This window comes from Danio aesculapii, chromosome 20 (genome assembly GCF_903798145.1).
Source record: "Danio aesculapii chromosome 20, fDanAes4.1, whole genome shotgun sequence".
NCBI classification, from domain to species: Eukaryota; Metazoa; Chordata; class Actinopteri; order Cypriniformes; family Danionidae; genus Danio; species Danio aesculapii.
Window position 1 is genome coordinate 47,732,025 of NC_079454.1, and position 15,858 is coordinate 47,747,882.

At 40.9% G+C, this 15,858-nt stretch overlaps 1 protein-coding gene across 1 annotated transcript in view; it reads right to left on the minus strand.

Moving 5' to 3' along the window:
- Window positions 1–15,858, minus strand: part of dtnba (dystrobrevin, beta a) — a 63,025-nt gene that overhangs the window by 11,495 nt on the left and 35,672 nt on the right. The window contains exons 10-17 of the mRNA XM_056480698.1: window positions 13,085–13,209; window positions 6,035–6,106; window positions 4,823–4,909; window positions 4,589–4,679; window positions 4,321–4,394; window positions 3,819–3,932; window positions 1,889–1,985; window positions 1,211–1,231 (exon numbers count right to left, since the gene is read on the minus strand). Of these exons, the coding sequence (XP_056336673.1) occupies window positions 1,211–1,231; window positions 1,889–1,985; window positions 3,819–3,932; window positions 4,321–4,394; window positions 4,589–4,679; window positions 4,823–4,909; window positions 6,035–6,106; window positions 13,085–13,209 (681 nt within the window). The remainder of the gene's footprint in view (window positions 1–1,210; window positions 1,232–1,888; window positions 1,986–3,818; window positions 3,933–4,320; window positions 4,395–4,588; window positions 4,680–4,822; window positions 4,910–6,034; window positions 6,107–13,084; window positions 13,210–15,858) is intronic.

The window sequence follows — 15,858 nt, forward strand, 5'->3', positions numbered from 1 at the left end:
TATTAGCCTGCTGATGAGCGGCGCCTGGTTTTCTCCAAACGTAACACCTGGCATTCACTCCAAAGGGTTCAATTTTAGTCTCATCAGACCAGAGAATTTAGTTAGCTGAGAGTCCTTCAGTTGCCTTTTAGCAAATTCCAGGTGGGGAGTGGCTTCTGTCTGGCCACTCTACCGTACAGGCCTGATTGGTGGATTGCTGCACAGATGGTTGTCCTTCTGTAAGGTTCTCCTCTCTCCACAGAAGAACGCTGGAGCTCAAACAGAGTGACCATCGGGTTATTAATCACCTCCCTGACTAAGGCCCTTCTCCCCCAATCACTCAGCTTAGATGGCCAGCCAGATCTAGGAAGAGCCCTGGTGGTTCCAAACATGTTGCACTTAAGGACGATGGAGGCCACTGTGCTCATTGGAACTTTCAGAGCAGCAGAAATTTTTCTGTAAACTTCCCCAGCCTTGTGTCTTGAGATAATCCTGTCTTGGAAGTCTACAGACAATTCCTTTGTCTTCATGCTTGGTTTGTGCTTTGACATGCACTATCAACCCTGGGACCTTATATAGACAGGTGTATGCCTTTTCAAATCATGTTCAATCAACTGAATTTACCACAGGTGAACTCTAATTAAGCTGCCGAAACATCTCAAGAATGATTAGTGGAAACAGAATGTACCTGAGCTCAATTTAGAGCTTCATGACAAAGGCGTGAAGCTGAATACTTCTGTACATGTGATTTTCCAGCTTTTTTATTTTTAATAAATTTGCACATTTTTTCACATTGTCATTACGGGGTATTGTGTGTGCAATTTAGAGGAAATAAATGAATTTAATCCATTTTGGAATAAGGCTGTATAATAAAAAAATGTGAAAAAAGTAAAGTGCTATGAATACTTTCCAGATGCACTGTATATCTGTTTAATAAATCTTTTTTGCTTAAATGCACCAAAATTATTGCCTATTGCCTATGTTAATTTCAATCAAAAGGGGTGTACTCATATATGCTGAGCACTGTACATATCCAACATAAATAGCCCTACTGCTCACTCATATTCATATTTAAAACATTACATATGAGTAAGCAGTGGCATAATTTTAGTATTACAATTTTATTTAGTATTACTTTCGTTCTTAATTTTTTATACTTGGAGTTAATTTAAGTTCACATAACGTTATACAGTATGCTACTACGTGCACATACACAGTAAAACACACTTACAGCTTGTCTCTGCTCCTCATCCTACAGGAACAGAACAGAAACCGAGGAAAAGAACAGAGAGAGTGAAAAACAGAAGAAAAGACGACAGCAACTATTATGAAGTCTGTAAAGAGAAGAAATGGAAATAAAGTAGGAAGCTTGATCAAGTGTGTGAGGAAAGACGGCAGCTCCGATGCTAAATGCTAACGAGAGTGCCTCCCTCTAGTGGTGGCCAATGGTTGTTGCTAGATGAGATACAGCTGCGACCGGATGTTATTAAAGAGAATTATTCATATTATTCATTAAATTAAGCATTATTTGTATCTTATTATGGTCTACCCCAAACCCCAACCCTCACAGTAATGTAAAAAACAATAATTATAACATTAATTATTTATATTCAGTGCAACGTTAGTATAATTATGTGAATTGGGATGCAGCATTTTATTGTCAACTCTATTATTGTTTAAAAGTTTAAAAATGAGCTAAACAACATTAACAGGATCAAATGTTCTCCATCAAATAAGCATTTTGAATGATTTAAAATGAATGATAGATTCTGTTTACTGTACATTTGTTGTATATCATTGTATATCAATGGTAAAAATGCTTGAAATGTACCTGTAATTCTGTCTTGAGTCGTGTGTGTGTGTGTGTGTGTGTGTGTGTGTGTGTGTGTGTGTGTGTGTTTGTTTGTACCTTCAGTAGTTTCATGAGTCCTTCTAGCTGCACCATGAGTTCTCTCCTGCTTTCCTGTAGAGACGACATCCTCTGCTCCAGCTCATCCTTCCTCTGTCTGCAAACACACCACTGTTAATGAAGACCTTGCAGAGGTGGGCTGTTTTCCAAAATATTTATGTTGCCTTTTAAAGGCAAATGTCAGCAACTACTAATTTGTGAGCTTTGAGCATGAAGTCATAAATGTCATAGGTGTCAATATATATATTTTTGCAGACTTGTACATCACCTGAAAGCTTAATGAATAAACCTTCCACTGATGTATGATTCATTAGTAGTATAGGATAAAGAAGATTTTGTTGGCACGGTGGCTCAATGGTTAGCACTATCACCTCATAGCAAGAATGTCGCTGGTTCGAGTTCCGGCTGGGTCAGTTGGCGTTTCTGTGTGGAGTTAGCATGTTCTCCCCATGTTGGCGTGGGGTTCCCTCACAGTCCAAACACCTGCGCTATGGGTGAATTAAATAAGCTAAATTGGCCGTAGTGTATGTGTGTGAAACAGTGTGTATGGGTGTTTCCCAGTGTGGTGTTGCAGCTGGAAGGGCATCCGCTGTGTAAAACATATGCTGGAGAAGTTGGCGGTTCATTCCGCTGTGGCAACCTCTGATTAGTAAAGGGACTAAGCCAAAAAGAAAATGAATAAATGATAAAGAAGATATTGTTGGCACAGTGGCTCAGTGGTTAACACTGTCGCCTCACAGCAAAAATGTTGCTGGTTTGAGTTCCGGCTGGGTCAGTTGGCATTTCTGTGAGGAGTTTGCATGTTCTCCCCGCGTTCATATGGGTTTTCTCAAGATGCTCCGGTTTCTCCCACAGTTCAAAGACATGCGCTATAGGTGAATTGAATAAACTTAATTGGCCATAGTACAGGTCAACTGGCATTCACAGGTATGCTAAAATTGACCGTAGTGTATGAGTGTGTGTGTGTTTGAATGAGTGTATGGATGTTTCCCAGTGCTGTGTTGCGGCTGGAAGGGCATCCGCTGCGTGAAAACATATGCTGGATAAGCTGGCACTGGCAGTTTATTCCACTGTGGTGACCCCTGATTAATAAAGGGACTAAGCCAAAAAGAAAATGAATGAATGAAATTGGCCATAGTGTGTGTGTGTGTGTGTGTGTGTGTGTGTATGTTTCCCAGTACTGGGTTGCGGTTGGAAGGGCATCCGCTGCCCTACAGAGTCAAAGTGCAGTAACTACACAAACTCTAAACTGAGGTAAAATGCCTTCATTTGGTCACACTAGCCATACAAAAATGTTGTTACTAGATAAGTGGTTTTGATTTTTTGCTGAAACAGGACAAAATTGAAACGGGAGACTTTGTAACAAGACAAAACAGAAGTTAAAAAATCTTTTGAGGCTTTTGCCCAATTACTTAACCCAAAATTGGGTAAAAGCCTCAAAAAGTTGAATTAACATCTGTTTTGTCTTGTTACAAAGAGTTTGTGTAGTAACTGCACTTTGACTCTGTAGGGCAGCGGATCCCCTTCCATTCACAACCCAGTACTGGGAAACACCCATACACACATTCACACACACACTACAGCCACACACTACAGCCAAATTGACCTATAGCGCATGTCTTTGGACTGTGGGGGAAACCGGAGCACCCAGAGGAAACCCACGGCAACATGCGGAGAACATGCAAACTCCACACAGAAATGCCAACTGACCCAGCCGGGACTTCAAAGAGCGACCTTCTTGCTGTGAGGTGACAGTGCTAACCACTAAACCACTGTGCTGCCCCATTAGACAATTTTGACATGTAAAACTGAAGCAACGGAAAAGTGTCACGTACGTCAATGGTAGTTGCAACATGACAGTAATAAAAATAAAATAAAACAATGCCACAAATAATAAATAAATGAAAGTGTGTGTGTGTGTGTGTGTTACCTGAGCTGTCTGAGTTCTGCCAGAAGTGTGGGGTTCTGCTGGACTTTTTCTGGAGTCGGCTGACATGCCTGTTCATGTTCCACTCGCAAACGTTGGATCTCCTGCAAAATCTCCCTAAAAACACACACAGATCAATGTTTTATCATTTACACACTCACTAAGACTGAACCCCAACAGACAGACAGACACGTGTGTGTGTGTGTGTGTGTGCATATGAAGAGTTCAGATGCAAAAGCCGCTAAATGCCATTTCCGCCAAAAATTAGCTAATGACATTGAGTGAATGCTTTAGGCACCTAGTACAGGTTCAATAAATAGTTTTGTTTGAAATCATCTAAATCCCAGCGTCAGCGAATTCAGAAATAACAGTTTGTTCACAAAAGCCGCTAATAGCCACTTGCCTTTGACAGCAAAAGCCGCTATATCCCGAGAACCAATCAGAAGGCGTGAATCGAATCATATGTTTTCAATGTAGCAGCGCGCTGATATGTATGTGTGTTTACCTGTTCTTGTTCTCCAGCTGCATGATGAGCTCTCGCTGTTGTTTGTTGGTGTCGTAGCTGAAGTCCGCAGGTCTCTGTGATTTACAAGAGCAGCGGACATAAAGAAACATGACAGTTACTGTTTGTTTATCTAGTATTTGTAGAAAACACCATCAATAAACCACTATCTGCACAGGTGAAAATGTTCATCTTTATTTCACTATAATAATAATGAAAGTTTATCATTTAAAAATGGCCTCTGTGTTAATAGTGACTGCGTTCAACTCACTGCTGTATGTCCAGGATCTGTGGCCAGACGAGACGCGTAGCGAGCGATGAGTTTGTGCTCCTCATCTGATCGGACAGGACTGTCTAATGCACTACAAACACACACAGACAGAAAATATTATTACATATAAAAAGACCTTAAATAACCTTGTCTGCCGCACACACACAAGCACAAACACACACAAACTCTCTCACACAAGCATTCTTCCTCACAGACACACGCACACACACTCACCGTGGGCTGCTCTGGAGTTTGTTGACATATGCTGCGATCAGAGCATGTTCTTCATTCATTCGCTGAGCTGCGGCCAGAGTCGGCAGTCTGAACACACAAAACTCAAGTTCAAATGACAGGTTTGAACAGATTTGTGTGTCTATTAAAATAAGTTTGCTATTTAAAAATAAGTGTGTAATTAAATAGCATAATTTGTTTCATAACTAAAACGTGAACTGTTGCTGTATAACACTCCACACATATTTAAAAAACATGACAAAGTAATTTTAATTCTTTATTCAATTAATTTTGTAAAAGAAAAATAACATTTAGACTTCTTTCACCAAAACCTGCAGCCTTAAGCATTAGCAGTAACAACTACCTGTTTTTAATGAAAATCAAAAGCAGTTTCATCACCGGCAAAACATTCATGAATAATTAATGGATGATTTATGAATACTGTCTCAAGTCTATAGCAGGCATTCGTTTTTGTTGCCAATAACTACCGATAACTACAAGATGGCCAATATTATTATCAAAAAAATGACCTATAAAGTGATTCCAGGCAGTATGACAGGATGGAAAGTTGAAAGATGAATAAATATAACTTTTAAACCTAAAGTTCCACATAATAATAATAATAATTCTTTACAATTATTTAGCGCTTTTCTGGACACTTAAAGCACTTTACACATAGGGGGGAATCTCCTCATCCACCACCAGTGTGCAGCATCCATCTGTATGACGCGTCGGCAGCCATACTGCACCAGACCGCACACCACACCCCAGCTGATTGGTGGAGAGGAGACAGTGATGAAGCCAATTATGATATGGGGATGGTTAGGAGGCCATGATGGACGGAGGCCAGTGGGCAGATTTGGCCAGAACGCCAGGGTTATCTCCTACTCTGTTTCGAAGGCCATCCTGGGATTTTTTAACAACCACAGAGAGTCGGGACCTTGGTTTAATGTCTCATCCGAAAGACGACGCTCACTGAGCAGTATAGAGTCCCTTTCACTATACTTGGGCGTTAGAACCCTTACTAAAACCACTTCTGGCAGCAACCTAGCTTTCCCATGTGGTCTCCCATCCAGGTACTGACCAGGTGCAGCCCTGCTTAGCTTCAATGGGTGACCATGTGAGTTGCAGAGAGCTAGCTGCCGGCTATGAAAACAGAGAAACATTCGACTGAATCTGTTTAGCATAATCTAACAGGACTAAGTTGAAGTTCACCTCTTAGTGGGGGAGGAGCCTGTTGAAATCGGCAGAACTGGTTCATTCATATTTCCTATTGGACGGGGAGGCCTGGAGAGAAAAAAAAACAACAACAATTACATACACTACCTGACAAAAGTTGTCGCCAATCCAAGTTTTAGGAACAACAAATAATAACTTAACTTCAAGTTGATGATTTAGTATCAGAAGTGGCTTATATCAAAAGGCAAAGGGCCTCTAGATTACGCTTATTTTACCAAAATAAAATATGATCATGCCTTGATATTTAATTAGGACAGTAAGGTTTGACTTTGCTAAGACAAAAGTCTTTGCTAAGACAAAAGCCAGAGGTTTCCATAATCCTAGACAAGGTCGTATCCTGAGCAGAAGCTGTGGCAGTCATGGAGGAGTGGAGAGTATGAGACTGATTCTTAAAAGACCCCAGCGACAGACGAGTCTCCGCATTGATCCTGAAGGGCCAGCCTGTACACCAGCCTGTGACCTCTCCCACCTGCAGCTTCTCAACGATGGACGTCCAGTGTTCTCCAGCCTCCAGTTCTGCACAGGAAGTTTGGCCAGAGGAGAAATAATCGTGCCCAACTGAGCCGGGTTTCTCTCAAGGTTTTTTATCCTTTACTTTCGTCAATTGGTGAAGTTTGTTCCTCGCTGCTGTCGCCACTGGCTTGCTTGGTTTGGGACTTGTGGAGCTGCGCATCGATGGATTTGCTCTTCAGTGTTTGAACTCTTAGCAGTGAAAATCAACCCACACTGAACTGAACTAAACTGAGCTTCAACTCTGAAAACTGCACTGACACGGTTTCAGTTTACTAGAACTTCTATATTAAGCTGCTTTGACACAATCTACATTGAAATGCGACGTAGAAATAAAAATTGATTTAAAATTTTTGCATTTATGAGGGAAAAGCTTGGTAATGAATGCGACAGCTCTCCGTAATGGGTGTGACAGATGTAAAACTGCCACTTGTGTGACTGGTGAATCAAATATAATTGTTTGAAAACACTGACAGAGACCTTTTTCCGTATTTTTACAGTACGTTAAAATACAAATACTATACTAATAAATAAAATACTTTCACTGTTAAAGTGAAAACTATGGAATTGCTCATATATATTATACAGCATTTACTCATTGTTCTTGCATTTCTCATACTTTCACGCTAATTAAGAAACAGGTAAAACTGCATTTTGTCATCTTAAAAATGGTGCCAAACTTCAACATCTGCTATCAATGTCTGATGCGGAAAAGCTTGTTCATGCTTTCATGACCTCTCGATTAGATTACTGTAATGCGTTACTAGGCGGTTGCCCTGTTGGCCTAATTAACAAACTTCAGCTAGCTCAAAATGCAGCAGCTGGAGTGCTTTCTAGAACAAAGAAATATGATCATATTACTCCAGCTCTTTCATCATTGCATTGGCTCCCTATTAAATATCATATAAATTTTTTAATTTTATTGACTACCTACAAAGCCCTGAACGGCTTAGCTCCCCAGTATTTGAGGGAGCTCCTGATGTATTATAGCCCATCACATCCTCTACGCTCATTTAATTCTGGACAATTGATTATTCCCAGAACATCAAAATAAACTGTAAGCGGTAGATCTTTCTCATATCTGACACCTAAACTCTGGAACAGCCTTCCTAGCACAGTTCGGGAGGCAGACACACTCTGTCAGCTTGAAACCAGATTAAAGACACATCTCTTTGCATTAGCATACACATAAAACACAAAAGCTTTTGTAATCCAAGTCCTCTGAAGTCTTGTTAGTCTGCATTATTTAGGGTAAACGGCGCCGGGACCACTTCCTAAAAAGACATTATAATTTAGACGCCATCTATGTTTATGTTAGTCTGTTTTTACTATTTCTGAGGTTTCTATAATCCTGGACCAGGCCGTATTTTGAGCATCTGCTGTTATGGTCATGGAGGAGTTGAGAGCATGAGACATGTAAGACCCCTTTGACAGACGAGTCTCCGCATTGATCCTGAAAGGTCAGCCTGTACACAAGCCGGTGACCTCTTCCACCTGCAGCTTCTCTATTGATGGACGTCCAGCGTTCTCTAGCCTCCGGTGCCTAGACTGCAGCTCTGCACAAGACGTTTGGCCAGAGGAGAAATGGTCGTGCCCAACTGAGCCGGGTTGCTCTCGAGGTTTTTGATCCTTTACTTTCGTCAATTGGTGAAGTTTGTTCCTCGCCGCTGTCGCCACTGGCTTGGGATTTGTGGAGCTGCGCATCGATGGATTTGCTCTTCAGTGTTTGAACTCTCAGCAGTGAAAATTAAATCACACTGAACTGAACTCTGAAAACTGGACTGACACTGTTTCAGTTTACTAGAACTTCTATGTTAAGCTGCTTTGACACAATCTACATTGTAAAAACGCTATAGAAATACAGATGAATTGAATTGAATATTGCACTTTTGCACTCTAATATTGCACTATAAATTCCAGACCACTGTAATTTACTAAAAAAACAACTAATAGAAGACAAAGGGTCAGATAACTATGAAGAAAGAGTAACTTTAAGAAAACAGTGAGTAAACCTGCAGTCACTACTGATTCAGCATGCTCATTTAAATGGAAAATATTCACTGATGTTGAGAAATCTTCATGGACACACTTGAAAACAACACACACACATACATGCACACACAGGTCAGTCATGCAAAACTAAGAGACTGAAGCAACACAGAGAGAATAGAGAGAGACAGAGAGGGGGATCCTGGGAAAAAGACTGGGATGGAGACAATCAGAAAGCAGAATGAAGACGAAATGAGAACTGACCTCCCGACTGTCCGCTGATAATAAAAGCAAACGGATTCTCTAACTGTGTGTGTGTGTGTGTGTCGAGTGATCGTGTCTGACCCGCATCACCGAGTGCACACAGACAATGTGGTCATGTGATGCCAAGAGCCAATAGAAACATGCCCACTGCTTCCAAAATGGCCATAGAGAGAGAAAGTGTGTGTGTGTGAGAGAGAGAGAGAGAGAGAGAGAGAGAGAGAGAGAGTGTGTTTGAGAGAAAAGTAGAGAGAGTATGTGCGTATGGGTGTATTTGAGGGAAAGAGAGTGTGTGCAAGAGAGAGAGAGAGAGAGAGAGAGAGTGTGTGTGTGTGTGTGTGTGAGAGAGAGAGAGAGAGAGAGAGAAAAGTAGAGAGAGTGTGTGTGTGTGTGTTTGAGAGAAAAGTAGAAAGAGTATGTGTGTTTGAGAAAGAGAGAATGAGAGTATGTGTGCAAGAGAAAGAGAGAGAGTGTGTGTGTAAGAGAGACAGTGTGTGTGTGTATTTGAAAGAAAGAGAGTGAGTATGTGTGTGTTTGAGAGAAAGAGAGAATGAGAGTGTGCAAGAGAGAGAGAGTGCGTGTTTGAGAGAGAGAGTGTATGTGTTTGAGAGAGAGAGAGATAGAGAGAGTGTGTGTTTGAAAGAAAGAGAGAGAGAGTGTGTGTGTGTCTGTGTGTGCTTGGGAGAGAGAGAGAGAAAAGAGTGTGTTTTTGAAAGACAGAAAGAGTGTGTGTGTGTGTGTGTGTGTCTGTGTGTGTTTGAGAGAAAGAGAGAAAGAGTGTGCAAGACAGAGAGTGCATGTTTGAGAGAGAGAGTGTATGTGTTTGAGAGAGAGAGAGAACGATAGAGTGTGTGTTTGAAAGAAAGAGAGAGAGAGTGTGTGTGTGTGTGTGTGTGTAAGAGAGAGAGTGTGTGTGTGTATTTAAAAAGAAAGAGAGTGAGTATGTGTGTGTTTGAGAGAAAGAGAGAATGAGAGTGTGTGCAAGAGAGAGAGAGAGAGAACGATAGAGAGAGTGTGTGTTTGAAAGAAAGAGAGAGAGAGAGTGTGTGTGTGTGTGTGTGTAAGAGAGACAGTGTGTGTGTGTATTTGAAAGAAAGAGAGTGAGTATGTGTGTGTTTGAAAGAAAGAGAGAGAGAGAGTGTGTGTGTGTGTGCTTGGGAGAGAGAGAGAGAAAAGAGTGTGTTTTTGAAAGACAGAAAGAGTGTGTGTGTCTGTGTGTGTTTGAGAGAAAGAGAGAAAGAGTGTGTGCAAGACAGAGAGTGCGTGTTTGAGAGAGTGCGTGTTTGAGAGAGAGTGTATGTGTTTGAGAGAGAGAGAGAACGATAGAGAGAGTGTGTGTTTGAAAGAAAGAGAGAGAGAGAGTGTGTGTGTGTGTGCGTGTGTGTGTGTGCTTGGGAGAGAGAGAGAGAAAAGAGTGTGTTTTTGAAAGACAGAAAAAGTGTGTGTGTGTGTGTGTGTGTGTCTGAGTGTGTGTTTGAGAGAAAGCGAGAGTGTGAGCGTGTGTGTTTGAAGCCCCATTTACACTAATACGTTTTAGTTTGAAAACGCACAAGTTTTGCTGCGGTTATGCAATCCGTCCACACTACGCCGGAGTCTTCGAGCGCTGAAAACGGAGCTTTTGGAAACGCTGAAGAGGCCGTTTTCATTTTAAAATGCTGCTGCTCCGTCTCAGGGTGGGATGGGGGAAAACAGAGACATCTGAAAACAGAGGCGGGGCTGCAGACATTCGCCACTTTGATTGGAGCTTTTTCCTCAATATGAAGTAGCCCACACACAGTTCAGTCCTGCATCCTCTCCTTCTAAGTTCAGACTTCGCAATTTTGATATGGAAAACAGACTCCCGAGGACACGTTGGGTAAATCTTCAACAGGGAACAGTGTACTTTATAAAATCATTCGCACAACCCTGGCTGTTTCACCATCTTAACAATAAAATGAAAATGTGATATAAGGAACTGCCTATTTTCATTTTGATATTAACTTAACAGACAGCAGAAATGCTGAGGCGTCGTGTAGCTATATATTTATATGAGCATCATCTTCATTGTATGCATATTTATAACAAACAGAGCCTATATTTCGGCCCACACAGAATCTGTGAGCACAGAATTGTGCAGATTTTCAGCCCGTCATTGATTCTGTTTATTTACTTGTGTAAAAGTGTGTACATTTATATTTATTCAGTTTTTAATTTCAGGAACATTATTGACTAATATGAAAATATTAATAGAATTTATTCACAATACAGTGTGTACAGTAATATTTTCAGTTTTTTAGTAGATTTATTATATGAGAGACTTGCTTTGTTTACCAAATAAAGTGAATCTAATTGGATTTGCATTGTAAACATTAAATACAAGTTAAAAAGATATTACTGTTTATTTCACATATTAAGGTTTTAGTTATGATACTCCCAAAATAATTCCGCATAAATCCGCAGATTTAACAAAATTCTGCACAGAAATAGCAAAAAATGTCCGCAGATTCCGTCTGGCCTACCTTATAACATTACTGCCTCCTTTCATTTTCATTGAAAATACGAAACACACCCTCTGTTTTTCTGAATATGAGTTTTAATAATCAATATGGCTATTATTAAAGGATAACGTACAATAAGTTTATACAAAATAGGAAATAAAGGTAAGCAATCAGTCAAATGTGCAGAATCAGTGTACGCGGTTACATAATGTAATATAATAACCAGGGGTGCGGCTGGCCGCCATGGGCCTCTGACAAGTAGATATTGGCGTGAGCCCTTGATAATGTCTCTGGGAGCCCCCATAAGTGTATGGGCCCTTAGAATCTTCCTAACTTTCCTCCCCCTAGCAGCACCCCTGATATTACCTTATCTTTACACTCAGCTAAAACACGTTACCTGAGAACAAGTTTTCAGTGGTGTAGTGTGGACGGAGAGCCGTTCAGAAACACTGGGTGAAACGCCAGTGTGGACGTGGAACGTTTTTGTTCTAAAACGCAGTTTTAAAACTAAAATGTATTAGTGTAAACGGGGCCTGAGAGAACAAGAGAGAGCGAGAGTGTGTGTGTGTGTTTGAGAGAGAGTGAGAGAGAGAAAGTGTATGTGTGTGTGTGTTTGAGAGAGAGTGAGAGAGTGTGTGTGTGTTTGAGAAAGCGAAAGTGTGTGTGTGTGTGTGTTTGAGAGAGAGTGAAAGTGTGTGTGTGTGTGTGTTTGAGAGAGAGTGAAAGTGTGTGTGTGTGTGTTTGAGGAGAGTGAAAGTGTGTGTTTGAGAGAGAGTGAAAGTGTGTGTGTGTTTGAGAGAGAGTGAAAGTGTGTGTGTGTGTGTTTGAGAGAGAGTGAAAGTGTGTGTGTGTGTGTGTGTTTGAGAGAGAGTGAGAGAGAGAAAGTGTATGTGTGTGTGTGTTTGAGAGAGAGTGAGAGAGTGTGTGTGTGTTTGAGAAAGCGAAAGTGTGTGTGTGTGTGTGTTTGAGAGAGAGTGAAAGTGTGTGTGTGTGTGTTTGAGAGAGAGTGAAAGTGTGTGTGTGTGTGTGTGTGTGTTTGAGGAGAGTGAAAGTGTGTGTTTGAGAGAGAGTGAAAGTGTGTGTGTGTTTGAGAGAGAGTGAAAGTGTGTGTGTGTGTGTTTGAGAGAGAGTGAAAGTGTGTGTGTGTGTGTGTGTGTGTGTGTGTGTGTGTGTGTGTGTGTGTTTGAGGAGAGTGAAAGTGTGTGTTTGAGAGAGAGTGAAAGTGTGTGTGTGTGTGTGTGTTTGAGAGAGAGTGAGAGAGAAAGTGTATGTGTGTGTGTTTGAGAGAGAGCGAAAGTGTGTGTGTTTGAGAGAGAGTGAAAGTGTGTGTTTGAGAGAGAGTGAAAGTGTGTGTGTGTGTTTGAGAGAGAGTGAAAGAGAAAGTGTATGTGTGTGTGTTTGAGAGAGAGCGAAAGTGTGTGCGTTTGAGAGAGAGAGTGAGAGAGTGTGAGTGTTTGAGAGAGAGTAAGAGTGTGTGTGTGTGTGTGTGTGTGTGTGTGTGTGTGTGAGAGAGAGAGAGCAAGAAAGTGTGTATGTGTGTGTTTGAGAGAAAGCAAGAGTGAGAGAGAGAGTGCGCGCGTATGTGCTTGTGAGAGACACAGCGCGTGTGAGTGTGTCTTTGAAAGATAGAGAAAGCGTGTGCGTGTATGTGTGTTTGACAGAAAGAGAACATTTTTCATAAAACACCAATACCAACATGTGTCTGTGTGTGTGTGTGTGTGTGTGTGTGTGTGTGTGTGTGTGTGTGTGTGTGTGTGTGTGTGTGTGTGTGTGTGTGTGAGTGTCTTACACTATGTTGGACAGATTGAGGGGTTTCTCAGGGTATTCTGGGTAGACGGGGTGGGACGGTTCTCTGCTCGGCACACAGCCCAAAGACTTACTAATGGCACGACCCAACTTCTTAGCTGGAGATTTCTGGAACAAACACACACAGATATCAGACATCCACAATGAATAAATAAATATTATAGCTGCAAGCAGGTTCAAGCGTTTTAGTAGCGTTTAGTAAAAGGTTATTTGTCAAGTCTTTTAGGTTAATGAACAATGAAATGTTTGATTAGAGTGTTTAAGTTTATAGATTGAGTTAACAAATGTTTAATAAACAGTTTGAGTGAGCAGTGGTTTTTGTGTCAAAGCGTTCAGAATAATATAATATGTAGATCAACTATATTTGTGAAAAGTTGTGTAAATTAAACATTTTTGGTCATTTAACATGTTTTTAAAATATTTTCAACTGTTATAGCTCCACCTACTGTCCTAGCTCTACAAATCTTTTGTATGATTTTATATAATGGCCGTTTCCACTGTCAAAAGGCATACCGAACCGTACCACTTTTTCAGCACCCATTGCAAAGGGGCCCAAAAGGCGGAGCTAGACGCGCAGCTGAACGCTTTTGGTTTACAGAGATACGTCATTCGCTCGCGCAACAAGCCAGAATGAAAATAAAGGAAGTGCCATTTTTAAACACAGCCGAGAGATTAAACCGTAATAATATATACATATAATAACAAGCCATGGTCGACCAGAGCTCTAACAAACCTAGTCGTCGTCTTGAGCAGCCACAAAGCCAAGAAGAGCAAAATCTGCTGTGCCCTGTTGTTTTACAAGCCCGTCTAAATGTGAGCGTTTCACTTCATCCAGAGAACTCGCGATCGCATCTATATTTGAAGTAACAAACTTTTTGAGCTCATATTAATAACGTGCTCGTGATCATTAAAGTGCTCTGATATGCGATCCTGTCAGAACGAGACAAATGCGAGAGTGAAGCGTGAAAAAACAAAGGAGAAGCCGGAAAAAACAGCAGCAAATGATGCATCAGCAACCTAAAACATGAACAAACTGCCATTTTAACTATTATCTTCACCTTTTGGACTATCATGAACTCAGAATGAAGTAATTACTGTCTAACAGAGGCTACATGTGCTGCTGAAGAGAAAAGACACAGATCAGAGGTTTGCACTGACTGTGGGCTATATTTCGTGTTGTTTTTGAACATAAATAAGGACTAAATGTATGTTGTGTGTAGTTTTTCTGTAATTGATAACATATGGGAGACTGTAAGGGGATGAATGTGTTCATATAGGTTCATTTATTTTTTTATTTTATATAATTACAGACGTTACAGTAGGGTATTTCGCATCATCACACGTGCTTACCTGATTTTGTGAAATGATGAGCTTTCCTTATATGTTTGCAAGGTACATATTTTAGGTACATATAGACACACACCTTTTGTTAATGAGCCTATTACTGCTATGCAAAGTGGAAAGTTGAGCTTTTTTTCAATGATCATTGATCTAGGGTGTCCAGAGATTCTTATAACACTAGTTTAATGGTGATCGAGCAAAAAACCTAGAAGGTTTTACACATATTTACAAAAGATTAATGAACAGTTTGCATGAGAGTTATGGTTTTTGTGTGTAAATGTTCAGTATGAGCAGGCCTATCATGATATATATGCACTCACTAGCCACTTTATTAGGTACACCTGCCCAACTGCTCGTTAATGCAAATTTCTATGATCAGCCAATCACATGGCAGCAACTCAAAACTGAGGCTACAATATGCACAGGCTCACCAAAGATTGGAAAATAAGAAGATTGGAAAAACGTTGCCTGGTCTGATGAGTCTCGATTTCTGCTGCCACATTCAGATGGTAGGGTCAGAATTTGGTGCAACATGAAAGCATGGATCCATCCTGCCGATCAACGGTTCAGGCTGGTGGTGGTGGTGTAATGGTGTGAAGGATATTTTCTTGGCACACTTTGGGTCCATTAGTACCAACTGAGCATTGTGTCAATGCCACAGCCTACCTGAGTATTGTTGCTGACCATGTCCATCCCTTTATGACCACAGTGTACCCATCTTACTTATCCAGAGTGAGCAGAAGGGCTGCCAAAATCACTCTGGACCCCTCACACCCAGCACACTACCTCTTTGAACTTTAACCTTCTGGTCGTCGCTACAGAGCACTGCGCACCAGAACAGCCCGACACAGAAACGTTTTTTTCCCCTCAGGCAATCCATCTCATGAACACTTGATGATAATAATTGTGGAACCAACATCACTACTTGCTAAACACTTTTATACACATATACACTTATTTAACAACACACTTTACATGCCAATGTGCACATAACAGCTGCACATGTAACGTTGTATATAGTAATATACACGTACATACACTTGTTAATTTGTATATTTGCATTCACTACTTACTTCTATTTTTAAAATATATTTATTATCTGTTTTTGTCCTGTCTCTGTAATTTTGTTGCACTGTAGAAGCTCTGTCACGAAAACAAATTCCTCGTATGTGTGAACATACCTGGCAATAAAGCTCTTTCTGATTCTGATCTTCTGATGGCTATTTACAGCAGGATAACACGCCATGTCATAAAGCGTGAATCATCTCAGACTGGTTTCTTGAACATGACAATGAGTTCAATGTAGTCAAATGGCCACCACAGTCACCAGCTCTCAATCCAATAGAGCACCTTTGGGATGTGGTGGAACGTGAGATTCACATCAGGGATGTGCAGCTGACAAATCTGCAGCAACTG